Source organism: Thamnophis elegans, chromosome 3 (assembly GCF_009769535.1).
Source record: "Thamnophis elegans isolate rThaEle1 chromosome 3, rThaEle1.pri, whole genome shotgun sequence".
In the NCBI taxonomy this organism is placed as follows: domain Eukaryota; kingdom Metazoa; phylum Chordata; class Lepidosauria; order Squamata; family Colubridae; genus Thamnophis; species Thamnophis elegans.
In genome coordinates this window covers 137,942,213-137,955,705 of record NC_045543.1, presented here as the reverse complement: position 1 = coordinate 137,955,705, position 13,493 = coordinate 137,942,213, and the positions used below count along the sequence as shown (strand labels likewise).

Genomic DNA, 13,493 nt, shown 5'->3' with positions numbered 1-13,493 from the left:
ATATGTTTTGAAGCTCGAAGCGTAGGCGCTTTGTGCTCAGCAGAAACAATAGAAAATGAATTGCGCTGTGCTGTAAAAAAAAGCTTTACTTTCACAATTTGAATAAACCTAGAAGATCTTAGATGTTTTCTGATGGAAAGAGCTAGGTTAAACATCTTCAAAATCACCAAAAGTTCAATTCTTCAGGTGCCGAATATTGCAGCTTGCAAGTGGGGTAGAAGAGTGGATGCAGAATGAAAGATTCTTCAACTAAAATAGCCAAGGAGTGGGAAGTCACCTGTAGCTAGTGTGTCCTCGTGTTTTTTTATTTTTACATAGATCACAATCCTATGCATGTTTGCTCTTAAGTTAAGATTCATATAGGTAGACTTGATGTACAACAGTTCATTTAGTGACCATTCAAAGTTACAATGGCACTGAAAAAAGGGTTTATTATCATTTTTCACTCTTGCAATCATTGCAGCATCCCCATGGTCACAGGATCAAAATTTGGATGCTTGGCAACTGACTCGTATTTATGACGGTTGCAGTGTTCCAGGTTCATGTGATGGCCTTTTGGGACCTTCTGACAAGCAAAGTCCATGGAGAAGCCAGATGTGCTTTGCAACCATGTTACTAATGTAATAACTGCGCTGATTCACTTTAACAACCGTGGCAAGAAAGGTCATAAAATGGCTCAAAATTCACTTAAGAAATGTTTAACTTAGCAACAGAAATTTTGGGCTCAATTTTGGCCGTAAGCCGAGGATCACCTCTACTTCCATTTGCCCTTGGTCAATTCACTGAGGTTTGCATCTCAACTCTTAGAAGCATAAGCTGGTGGACATGTTCATAGCTGTTCACCCATAGACTTCCAAGTCACTCTTGACACGTAGCAGAAGCATAGAAATACCTGCCACTCCAAGCAGATATCCCCGCCCTGTTGACTTTGGAATGGTTTCTGCTTGATTCTTAATCATTGTGTTCCTTCTCAGAATAGCCAGAATTCATGCAGCCAAAGACGCCTTAATCTTAAAGGGGAGTAGAAAGCACAAAAGCAAAATATATCAGTATTTTTTTTTTATTTAAGCTCTGAGATCCCCAGCCCGTGCACTGGGTTCTGTGGTTGCCCCATGATGAACACTTTAGCTAGTGGAGCTGTTTTCTGCCTAGTTCGGTTGGGCTCTTGGTTTTCGAGATGGCTTCTGCTCTACAATAACGCTGCTTCTTTTTAAGGTATTCGATTTACGCCAGTGTCACCGCCAAATGCAACAGCAGGCTGCTACAGCGCAAGCCGCAGCTGCTGCTCAGGCTGCCGCCGTGGCAGGGAACATCCCTGGGCCAGGATCTGTCGGAGGAATTGCTCCAGCGATCAGTAAGTGAAATCTTTCATCCCTCCGTATATTTTCAAATGTTTTCACTGGGAAAAAGAAAATTCAGTATATCACACATTCCCAAAGCAAAAAAATCATGCATTTCTGGTAGTTTAGAATCCAATCTGCATTTTTAGTTTCCAGGTGTATGTGCCAGTTAGAATTTAAAAATGCTTATCTGTGTTTTTTTCTATTATTTGCTCAGCACACTTATCTTCAGGTGTGATAAACTAGGTACAGATAGTTCTCGACTTAGAACCAGTCGCTTAGTGACTGTTCGGAGTTCTGATGGATCTACTTGGGAGGGTGGGGGGGATACTTACAACCCAGAATTCTAACAGTTGTGCCCCCCCCCAACCACCCCCACGTGCATGGTCACAAGATTTCATAAGGCGCACCACACTTATGGCTATTTGCAGCATCCTGTGGTCACATAACCGGTTTTTAATGGAAGTGGTTTATTTAACCACAACAAAAATGGTTCAAAGTTGGTGTGACTGTACGAAAATGAAAATGGAAAATAAAACATATTTACAAAAAAAAAAAAAATGGTTCAAAGTTGGCTCAGTTACATGCCTGACACCGCTCTACAATCGTCACAACTTCACAATTGTAATGAGCAAGCTTCATTACAGTTGAAACTGTAGGATTATTGTATAACTTCACTCAATTATCATTATGATTAGTCAAACCGTGATTTGGAAAGCAGCCTCAGACCTCCAATCATAAACTTCTTTTGTCAAGTCAAACCCCATCTTCACATTTAATGAGCCCTAATTGGACTTTTTTTGAGAAGAATTGTTTCCCTCTTTTTCACTGGAGAACCCTTGTCTCTTTCCAACAACACATGCCCAGGAGAAGTCGGTGGAATTTCTGGGCTTTGTGAAAGCATTTGAAGATTTTTTTTGCCTCCTCATTGGCACCAAGTGGGTGTTGCAACTCTTAAGGAATGATTCGAACTTTTGAAGCAGAAATCAGGGGTTGCAGCTGAAACGAAGCAGTAACTCTTTCTGTCTTGATGGAATTTTTAGTCAGAACTTTTTTTTAATTAAAAGAATAACTTCTTTTACATGGAGAGTGCAATGAGGAACTTCCTTTTTTTTTTTTTTGAAGAATCTCGATTTCTGATATGCAGCTCTGCTATGAATTATTCTTTAAATGCTCCCCGAATTATAGGCTCAGTGAAATAGAGGTTAGGAAACTAGACCAAGAAATTAAGGTACATTTTGGAAGAAGTGACAATCCAGTCCCATAAAGTTTTAAAAGAAACTAGAGAGATATTCTTATAATCACAAGGAATTGAGCTTTATTTAAGAGAGGCAGAGACGGCATCTTTTACTGGGATATGTAGCTCACATTTTTTCTCTTACAAGATGCTTGACAATTTCAGGTTTTATATATATATATATATATATATATATATATATATATTTAGTGTCACAATCCCTGGTATGCCGCAATTATGGGAGGAAGCTAACTGCTTCCATTATCTGTCAATCGGCTCGTCAGAAGAGTCCATCACGACAGAAACCCAATATTTTTACTGTTGCCTTTGTCTCCCTTTATTTATTTATCAGCACAAATATAACACACACACACACACAAACATACATATACATACACACACACACACATATATATGTATATGTATGTATGTATACATACATACATACATATACATATACATATACATATACATATACATATATACCGTATTTTCACGACCAAAAGCCGCACCGGATTAAAAGCCGCAGTATCAATTAACGTTAATTTTTCAAACTTTTTCCACATATAAAGCGCACTGGGTTATAAGCCGCACATTTCCCGACGCTTCTGGACATCTGTTGCAGTCGCGAGGAGGAGCGGAGAACAGCGCGAAGGTTCTTGGCGCTCCAGGAAGCTACGAAAGCAGTTGGGAGAGGCGCACGGCTTGGTTTCTCCTCCCTGGACGTCACAGCAGCAGCCCCAAACTCACCGATCTCAGTGTTTTTCGCATCGGGGTGTGCTGCAAGAGCATGCCCCGATGCGAAAAACACAGAGTTCGGTGCGCTTGGGGCTGCTGCTGCGACGCGACGTCCAGGGAGGAGAAACCAAGCCGTGCGCCTCCCCCAGCTGCTTTCGTAGCTTCCTGGAGCGCCAAGAACCTTCGCGCTGTTCTCCGCTCCTCCTCGCGACTGCAACAGATGTCCAGAAGCGGCTTTTGGGGCTAATGGGGATTGGATTTCCAGCTCGATAGCCCCTGCCGCTTCTGGATGTCTATTGCAGTTGTGAGGAGCCGAGGAGAGTGCGGAGAACAGCGCGAAGGTTCTTGGCGCTCCAGGAAGCCCCGAAAGCAGCTGGGGGAGGCGCACGGCTTGGTTTCTCCTCCCTGGACGTCGCAGCAGCAGCCCCAAGTGCACCGATCTCTGTGTTTTTCGCATCGGGTTTTCCATGCCCCGATGCGAAAAACACAGAGATCGGTGCGCTTGGGGCTGCTGCTGCGATGTCCAGGGAGGAGAAACCAAGCCGTGCGCCTCCCCCAGCTGCTTTCGGGGCTTCCTGGAGCGCCAAGAACCTTCGCGCTGTTCTCCGCACTCTCCTCGGCTCCTCACAACTGCAATAGACATCCAGAAGCGGCAGGGGCTATCGAGCTGGAAATCCAATCCCCATTAGCCCCAAAAGCCGCTTCTGGACATCTATTGCAGTCGTGAGGAGCGGAGAACAGCGCGAAGGTTCTTGGCGCTCCAGGAAGCCCCGAAAGCAGCTGGGAGATCTTTTTCCACATATAAAGCGCACCGGGTTATAAAATACTTGACAATGTCAAGGTCTTATTTCTTCATCTTTATTTGAATTTGTTAGCTGCCAGACTCCTATTGGCTCTGTTTTCTTTCTGTTTCTAAGTGACATGTCTGAATAAACGAAAAGTTGATGGAGGGGAGAACGGCCTTCTTCTCAAATTGGGTTGATGCCAGAACGTGGCTATAATGAAAGGTGTTACTAAGAGGAATGTTTAACATCCCTGTCCCTGCCTTAGGTTTATCGGCAGCTGCTGGAATCGGTGTGGACGACCTTCGGCGCTTGTGTATCCTCAGGATGAGCTTCGTGAAAGGATGGGGGCCCGACTACCCGCGCCAGAGCATCAAAGAGACTCCATGCTGGATCGAAATCCATCTACATCGCGCCCTCCAGCTGCTTGATGAAGTTCTCCACACCATGCCGATTGCAGATCCCCAGCCCTTAGACTGAGACCGCACAGCTGTGAGCCACAACGGAGCGAGGAGGGTGGATTGTAAAAAATACCATTTTGTTTATTACGGGGAAGATATATTTTACTTCCATTCTGCTTAATCTCTTAACCAGGTTTTAAAGAGAAAATGTCTTTGCCACCTTGCTCTCAGCAGAAAGAAGCTGAACTTGTAACTCCAGATAGTTCACACCTTCAGACCTTGGGTGGGCTACTTGTGGAAAGCTGTCACCAGCCAGAAATTTTTTAGATGGTGATCGGGCAGGATCACCGCTGCGTCTGTTTCTTGGACATCTCATTGATTCGTGTGGGCTTCTTCTCAGAATTAATGGGGAGCTCACGCTGAACGATCCTATGCATTTCAGGGAGCCTGGAGGTAGTGGGGGGGCTCACTTATGCAGTCACCCAACTTGTCCTTGCATGAGTCCAGCCCAAATGAGCAAAATCATGTTGATTATTCTAAAGGGAGGATTCAGATGCTCTGCTCTAGTGGGCACTGGGGCATGTCTCATCAGGAGTTTTTTATGTAAAATTTTTATGTATGCCTATTATTTTAAAAATGCACTAAAACTGGGATGGGCTTCAGAGCTGGTATCCATTTTAAAGGCAACGTGAAACACACCAATGAAATTGTCTGCTAAATTCAGTAGCAAAACGTCTGCATTATTCTACATTCCCAACTGATTTTAACTTTTACCAGCACGGAACTTCTTAAATACACTTGAGCAATTAATTGGGACAGCGTGGATCTGCTTACTGAACTTGGCGTGCCATCTCAGACCTTCTTAAATCATGTTTATGGTTGTACCGCTGAAAATCCAGATTTTATATTTTTCAAAATTTCTACTCAGGGCAAGCTGGCAAACTTGTTTTTATACTTCTCGGTTATTTTAAGCTGTTTATCTCATCAACGATCTTATCTATTTGCATTGACTTTGTATAGAGAATTTCAAGTAGAAGTTGCAAATGTAATGGCTGTATGACAGATGCATTATGCTTCTATAGTTAATAAAACTATTAGAAAATACTGCACTGATAAAAAGTGATGTACTTAAGCTGTGTGCTACCTTTTGAATCTGGAGCTCTCAATCGGTTTGCCTTGGGGAATTGAAACCAGCCACAGTGAGTTTTTCTTGCAGCATCTTATTTTTGGATGTTGGATTTATGGATGTTGCACATTTCTGCCGCGTTGTCTTCTCTAAGTAGTCCTTGACATACAAACATTCATTTAGCAACCACTTGAAGTTACAACCGCACTGGAAAAAAATGACTTACAATTAGCCTGCAGATTTTGCAGCATCCCTAAAGTCAAAATTTAGGCACGGGAGGTTTCTGTCCTCCCTGAGTCGCCTTAGGACACCTGCGTTATGGTTTGACAGGTGTACCGTCCAGTGAAACTCTCCACCTGATGCTGTCCCCAGAGCGGGTTGCTCCTGGCTCATGCTGGGACTCTTGGAGCCAGAAGCAAGAGCGCCCCCCCCTGCCCCCCCCCCCCCCCGGCCTCACTGGGTAAGTAAAAAAATGATCCAAATAGTGGTATTTCACCAGCGGCCCAGGCAGGCCTCCCCCTTATTCTACGCCTCTCATGTCTCTTCACAGGGCCAGGCTAGAGTCAAGCTCAACAGGGTCTTCTTTTCCCGCTGATTGTATTTGGCTTATATTTATGACAGTTGGAGTGTCCAGGAGTCACGTGATTGACATTTGAGGCCTTCTCAGTCAGCTTCTGACAAAAACAGCGGGCAAAGCAAGATTCAGTTCACGCCTACATGGACCGCAGTGATTTGCTTTAACAACTTGTGGCAAAACATTTGTAACATTAGGTGTGACTTACTCACTGCCTTGATTATTCTAATCCCAATTTGGATGTAAATCAGTAGGTGCAAGAGAAGAACACCACGTAGTGGCTGAGAGGGGTTTTTTCCCAGCCCCACATCCAACAATTGTAAAGTGGGGGAGGTTAGATGTGATCCGAAAGAGGAGTCATAATCTCCTGCCTCACCTGATTATTGATCTTGGATTCTCCTTCCTGCTGCATGGCTCTCCTTCATTCACCTGACTCCGTCTTGCTTTGAGAAACTTGAACAATTTGGAACCTTGTTGTAAATGTCAACATTTAATCAGGTAAGGAACCAAAACGGAGCCCATTCTTTTTCCTGTAAAAAAAGCGGGGGAAATTTTGACAGCTTCCATATTGAGAGAGCCCCAGCTGTGGCATAAAAGACATTTGTTATTCAAGAACCAAAGACTGGTTTTCTTCAGAACTCTCGTTCATATGCAAATGTATGCAGTTGTGATTGAATAGTGAATTAAAACTCATACAATTAATCAATAAAAGGTTTGTTTAATTAGGTGACAGCCCTAATGGAAATTAATTAATGCAGCATACCACCATCAACACCCCGCATCTGTAATTTCTACACTGCTTGTAGTCCCCAGCCCCCTCCGCATGTAACATGAAGTGTGGCTTTGCTTTTGAAAACCTTTGTCTTAACATATGGGTGCTTTTTTCAAAGAGAGAGGGCAAAACGATTAGACAATCCCAGATAAACCTTCAGAATTCACACTAGATTTGAATCGCCCCGCTGGACATGGCGTTTGATCTGCTCTGCAGCCTTTGCAGAACTCTTGTTATCGTGTTTCCCCGAAAAAAGCACTTGGCTTTATTTTCAGGGAGGTTTTATTATTTTTGAGGTGCAGGAGGCAGCAAGTGTGGCCACCTCATGGCTGCTGCTGTGTTGCAATATTTTTGGAGAGGGCTTATTTTAGCGCATGCGCTCAAAAACCTGATTGGGCTTATTATCCGGGGAGATCTTATTTTCGGGGAAACAGGGTAATAGTTCCAAGCCCTACTTGATGTTAGCTGTGGTTTTCCTGAGGGTGGAACGGGGGTGTCGGTATCAGAAGTTACAGGGGTTCTAATGGGGGAATAGCCTTTTCTTCCTCCCCCATTGCAAAACTTGGCCCTGTGGGCAGAGGGTATTTAAATACATATGTTGCCATTAAATTATTTCTTGCTAGCAGCGTTTTCAGTTACTTAGCATTCCAGGGATTGTGTTTTTGGTTTGCAACTTTGAGCATTTGTATTCTAAACAATGTCTTCTTTTATTCAAGAATCCCTGCTTAGAAGGACACAGACTTAATTGCTTTGGAAAATAGTGTATGCCAGGGGTGTGTCCCAAGTTGGCATCTTTTAGATCTATGGACTTCAACTCCCAGAATTCCCCAGCCAGTTGTCAAGGCTGGACACTCCTCATGTATCCTCTACAAAAAGAGTAGAGTACCTGCAGCTGAGTCTCCCTTGCTTTGGAAGCTCCTTTGACAACTACTGGTAGTCTTTGAGTTACGATGAATCACTTAACGACTGGTTGAAATTGTGTCAGATCTTCCCTAGGTACTTACGACCCAGTTTTGATGGCTGCTCTCCCCCACAGTCACATGACTGCGTGTCAAACACTTAGCAGACAGCCCCACATTTACAGAGTTTGCAGAGTCCTGCAATCACATGCTGCATTTTACGACGTTTCCCCCCCCCCCCCCAAACCTGCCATTTACTTCTGGTTTTCAGCAAAAGTGGCCCATAGCAAACCATTGGTTTGTTTAACAGCCTAAGTGGTGGCTTTATAAATCAAGAATGCCCACCGCAAAAAACGGTGGTCAAATTAGGTCAGTCAAACGGGTGGCCCATAAGTCTCGTTGACTTACAGCAGGCTGCATGAGGGTCATAAGTCGAGGACTATCCGTATTGCTGAAAATTGGAAATTGCAAAATCGCCCATTTTGTAATGTAATACAGATGAATATTGTGGTACAGTACCAAGAAGATGCGGAAGAAACACGCCCCCCGCACCGGTTCTCCGGGCGGTGCCATAGGCCCCGCCATCTTGTTTTTTGCTTCTGCGCATGCGCAGAGCATTTTTTACTGCACTGTGCATGAGCACGCAGCGTGCGTCAAACTTGTCTGCGCATGCAAAGCGCCCACGAGCAAACCGGCAGTAGCGACTGCCGGAACCCCTCCCTGCTTTAAAGTTTCCCAAAATAGGTTAAGTCCAAACTGTTTACCCATTCTTAGGTTATAAATTAAGGCAATGACACAGGATCTGCATTTTTGGCTTATTTAGCATATCGTGGTCAAGACATCTTGAGAATGTTGCTGAGGACCTTTCTCTCTCTCTCTGGGTGGGTGGCTGAGATGTTTGGCTCTGTTTTGCAGAAGAAACCTCTTTTAAAATAATAGCTTGGCAAATGTCTTGACCAGGGATCGGCAACCTTAAACACTCAAAGAGCAATTTGGACCCATTTCACACAGGAAAGAAAACACCACAAAACCCTTCCCGTGCCTGATTATTTCCTGAGCGGCCACAAAACTAGCATTAAATTAAAACGTTCTGTTTTCTTCTAAAACTTTTCTTGGATTTATCCACGGTTGGCCGCCTGGGGGTCGAAAAGCTCAATAAATCACATGCCTGCGGGTTTCTCACATTAGCGGTTATGATGCATATTTTGAGTGACAGGGAGCTGCAACAGAGGGATGAAAGAGCTACATGTGGCTGGGTTGCTGACCCCTGGTCTTGACAAATGCACTGCATCCTTGTAGCTTTTTGTGCACAAGGAGTCATTTTTAAGTGTTTCTGAACAGTGCCCGGTCTGTAGCCTTCTGTTCTAGAACAGTGTTTCTCAACCTTGGCACAGCTGGCTGGGGAATTCTGGGAGTTGAAGTCCACAGGACTTAAAGTCGCCAAGGTTGAGAAACACTGTCCTAGAACAAAATCAGTTCTGTTTATCAAATCCTCTGATTGGATGTGTGGGAGTGCCTCAGGGGCCAGAGAAGTGAGTCTTTTCAGAGGAGGGACCCTCCCTCCCTCCTAGTTTTTAAAGAAGTCCAACAAAAGATAGTTATTTCATTGGGTCATGAGGACTAGAATCCTATGCTTTTGTCCCTTCTAGTAGTGGAAGGGTTTGGGATTTTTTGTATATACAGAATGGCTCATCCTTCTATATGTAGTTTGGACAATATAGCTTTGTTTCTTTTTGTATTATTTGGAATCCAATTTATCGACATTGGGATGTATACTTACGATTGGAGCAGCTTGTAACCCCAGTGGAATAAAATTAATCTTAAAAAATCAAGTTTGAAATCTCGGCAGCCTTTGAAAATCCTAGCAACTTTAGGGCCGCAGCCACTAGATGTCCTCACAGTTCTATGTTTGGGAGAAAACATCTCATCAAATATGCCTGATTCATCGTCCGCTTTAATTCGACAATAATCCATTTGACCAGGCGGAGAACGTTAATGAACTGTGAACTTGGGCATTTGTCCATCCAGATCATCGCTTCTCAGCGGGAGGCTGACACTAACCTGTCACAGCTGGATAGTAACCCTAACTGTAACTGCAAAGGTCAGTTAGGAAAAAAAATGCATAGGCATAGAATCGCTGACATGCAGCTGGAGCAACAGCACAGGGGGAATAAACCAGAGGTGTTATTCAGCAGGTTCTGACCAGATCTGGAGAACCGGTAGCGGAAATTTTGGGTAGTTCGGGGAACCGGTAAATACCACCTCTGACTGCCCCCCCCCCTATAGATTCTCTGCCTGCTGAGTCCCAGCTGATCGGGAGGGAATGGAGATTTTACAGTATCTTTCCCATGCCATGCCCACCAAGCCACACCCATAGAAATGGTAATAAAAAAATTTGAATCCCACCACTGGAAGAGAGCTTAAAGTTGTAGCTCTACAAATTTATCAGAATGGGACCAAGAAGCTCAGAAAGGCAAATGCTCCAACTGGCTACTCCATCAACAGATAAACAGGGTTTTAAACCATGGGTAATAAGCTGAGCTATCATTTCCAGCATGCCTGAAAAATGCAGCCATTGGAGAAGGTGGTTTGATATTGGAATTAATTACCCAGAGTATTTTAGACATCCCCAAATGTACGTTCGAGTGGATGGTGGAGGGCCATCTCCTGAGGAATGTTTTAATGCAGGGGTCTCCAACCTTGGCAACTTTTAAGACTTGTGGACTTCAACTCCCAGAATTCCTCAGCCAGCTGGCTGAGGAATTCTGGGAGTTGAAGTCCACTAGTCTTAAAGTTGCCAAGGTTGGAGACCCCTGTTTTAATGGACTTTCCTTTTAATGGCTGAGGAAGAGGAGCTAGAAGTTTCTAGAAGTTTTCCTGAGGGTGATCCTTGCTTTCTCCAGTATCCAACTGCTTCCATGGGATCACTCTTTCCACTCATAAACATGGGAGCCATCCAGATCTACCAAACCACCAAAACAACAGAAATGTTTGGGTGTTGCAATGTACCATTAACTTGTGGATCCTTTATTTGCAGTACAGGTGAGTCATCGGTGAAATTCCTCCCCGGGCTGCTTGGAGGACTTTGTCCATCACGTAAACCTTTCTGGATCAGCTGTTGCCACACCCTGCAAAATATCTCCTCAGCTGTCTTAGGCCGCTTCATTGCCAGCTGTGCTTAAGCACTTCGGCAACGGGCCAGACACTTAAAATGTCGCTGTTTTAAAGATTTTCAATAGGAGGCTAACTAGAAGCACCTATATTTATAGTGAAAGGAAGACAAAGCTGGGATTAAGATATACAATAATACAGTACAATACAATAGCAGAGTTGGAAGGGACCTTGGAGGTCTTCTAGTCTAACCCCCTGCCTAGGCAGGAAACCCTATACCATTTCAGACAAATGGCTATTCAACATCTTCTTAAAGACTTCCAGTGTTGGAGCATTCACAACTTCTGGAGGCAAGCTGTTCCACTGGATTAATTGTTCTCACTGTCAGGAAATTTCTCCCTAGTTCCAAGTTGCTTCTCTCCTTGATTAATTTCCACCCACAGCTTGACTCCCTCTTCTTTGTGGCAACCCCTGAGATATTGGAAGACTGCTATCATGTCTCCTCTAGTCCTTCTTTCTATTAAACTAGACATACCCAGTTCCTGCAACCATTCTTCATATGTAGAACAAGTAAGTAAGTAAGTAAGTTAAGTAAGTAAGTAAGTACGTACGTACGTACGTACATACGTACGTACCATATTTTTTGGAATATAAGGCGCACCTTTTTCCTCAAAAAAGATGCTAAAAATCTGGGTGCGTCTTATACACCTAATACAGCATTTTTTTTCCTCCCAAAGCCCTGCCCCTTCACCAAAATGGCCATGCATAGCCTTTAGGAGGCTTTCAGAGAGATCCTGGGTGCGGGGGTGGGTGGGTGCGGGAGGGTGCAGAAATGAGCAATAAACGCCCCCCCAGCCCCCAGCAGCACTCTATAAGCCTCCATAAGGCTATGCATGCAAGTTTGTTTGACAAAGCCGTTTTTGTGAAAAACGGACCGTTTTTTGCTAGTTTTTGCCCCCCTTCCAGGAGCACTCTGCAAATCCCCCCAAGGCTATTCATGACTTTTATTTGAAAAAAAAAAGGGCCTGTTTTTGCAAAAAAACGGGCCGTTTTGGGGAGGTTTGCTGAGTGCAAAACTTTTTTTCCCCCTTTTGAAAAGCTCTTTAACTGATTGATGAGAATTACATTGATCAAGTGCTGTGCCAGCAGGAATAAAGTTAGGTGCTGCAGATTGTCAGCGATTTCCTTCTCTAGCTCATGGATAAATTCACCTGGAAACATCTACCTATCTACCTACTCACTCTCTCTCTCCCTATCTACCTACTGTATCTCTCTCCCCCTACCTACTCTCTCTCTCCCTACCTATCTACTGTATTTCTTTCTCTCTCTCTTTCTATTTTTCTCTCTCTATACCTCTACTTACTTACCCACCTACACTCACTCACTCTCCCTACCTACCTACTGTATTTCTCTCACTCTATTTCTCTCTTTCTCTATCCATTTATCTACCTACCAACCTACTGTCTCTTTCTCCCTACCTACCTACTGTATTTCTCCCTCTCTCTATCCGTCTACCTACCTACCTACCTACCTACCTACCTACCTACCTACCTACCTACCTACCTACCCCCTCTCTCCCTACCTATCTACTGTATTTCTCTTTCTATTTCTCTCTCTCTCTCTATCCCTCTACTTACCTACCCACCTACACTCACTCTCTCCCTACCTACCTACTGTATTTCTCTCTCTATTTCTCTCTCTCTCTGTCCCTTTATCTATTTACCAACCTACTTTCTCTTTCTCCATACCTATCTACTGTATTTCTCCCTCTCTCTATCCCTCTACTTATCTACCTACCTACCCACCCACCTACTCTCTCTCCCTTTATCTACCTACCTAACTTCTCTCTCCCCCCCCCCTCTCTCTCTCTCCCTACCTACTGTATTTCTCTCTATTTCTCTCCCTCTCTATCCCTCTATCTACCTACCTACTTTTTTAAAAAAAATGCCTCTTCAAAACCTTGGTGTGTCTTATACTCCGGTGCGTCTTATACTCCGAAAAATGCGGTAAGTGCAAACTATTTTTGGAATATTCTTCAGCATCTCAGTTGAATGCAGATGGACATTTTCAAGGTCCCCCCATCCCATAGGAGCTTTTTCCAAAAAGCAACTGGACTTTCTTGGGTTTTGCCTTTGAAAACATTTTGCTCCTTATTTAGAACTGAAGAAATTTCTTGGACGAGAAGCAAAATGTTTTAAAAGAAAAAAAAAACCAAGCAAATCCAGTTTGCCTTTTGACAAAAGCACCTCTGGGACACCAATGACTTGTAGGATTGAGAATTTCCATAGACATTTTGTGTTTTTACAAAACTCTTGGGACAGATTGAGGCACAGTAATTTAATGTGTACAATGATTCTTATAATTTCTTAATCACCCTCCTTCCCTTGGTTTCTTCTAATCTTTTCTGGCAGGCACAAGTAGCGATCCACCTCAATGGCATATACAGTCTGTCTCTGCAATCTCTCTTTTTTAAATTAATCTCCCCTTAATTACCTCCTTTAAGGGAGTTAATT

General features: G+C 43.7%; 1 protein-coding gene across 2 annotated transcripts in view; it reads left to right on the top strand.

Annotated features, from left to right (window-relative positions):
- SMAD4 (SMAD family member 4) overlaps positions 1–5,603 on the top strand; it is a 38,555-nt gene extending 32,952 nt beyond the window's left edge. For both annotated transcript variants that reach the window (XM_032214747.1, XM_032214748.1), the window contains exons 11-12: positions 1,216–1,354; positions 4,366–5,603. In XM_032214747.1, the coding sequence (XP_032070638.1) occupies positions 1,216–1,354; positions 4,366–4,577 (351 nt within the window). In that variant the 3' untranslated portion in view covers positions 4,578–5,603. The remainder of the gene's footprint in view (positions 1–1,215; positions 1,355–4,365) is intronic.
- The last annotated feature ends 7,890 nt before the right edge of the window (positions 5,604–13,493 follow it).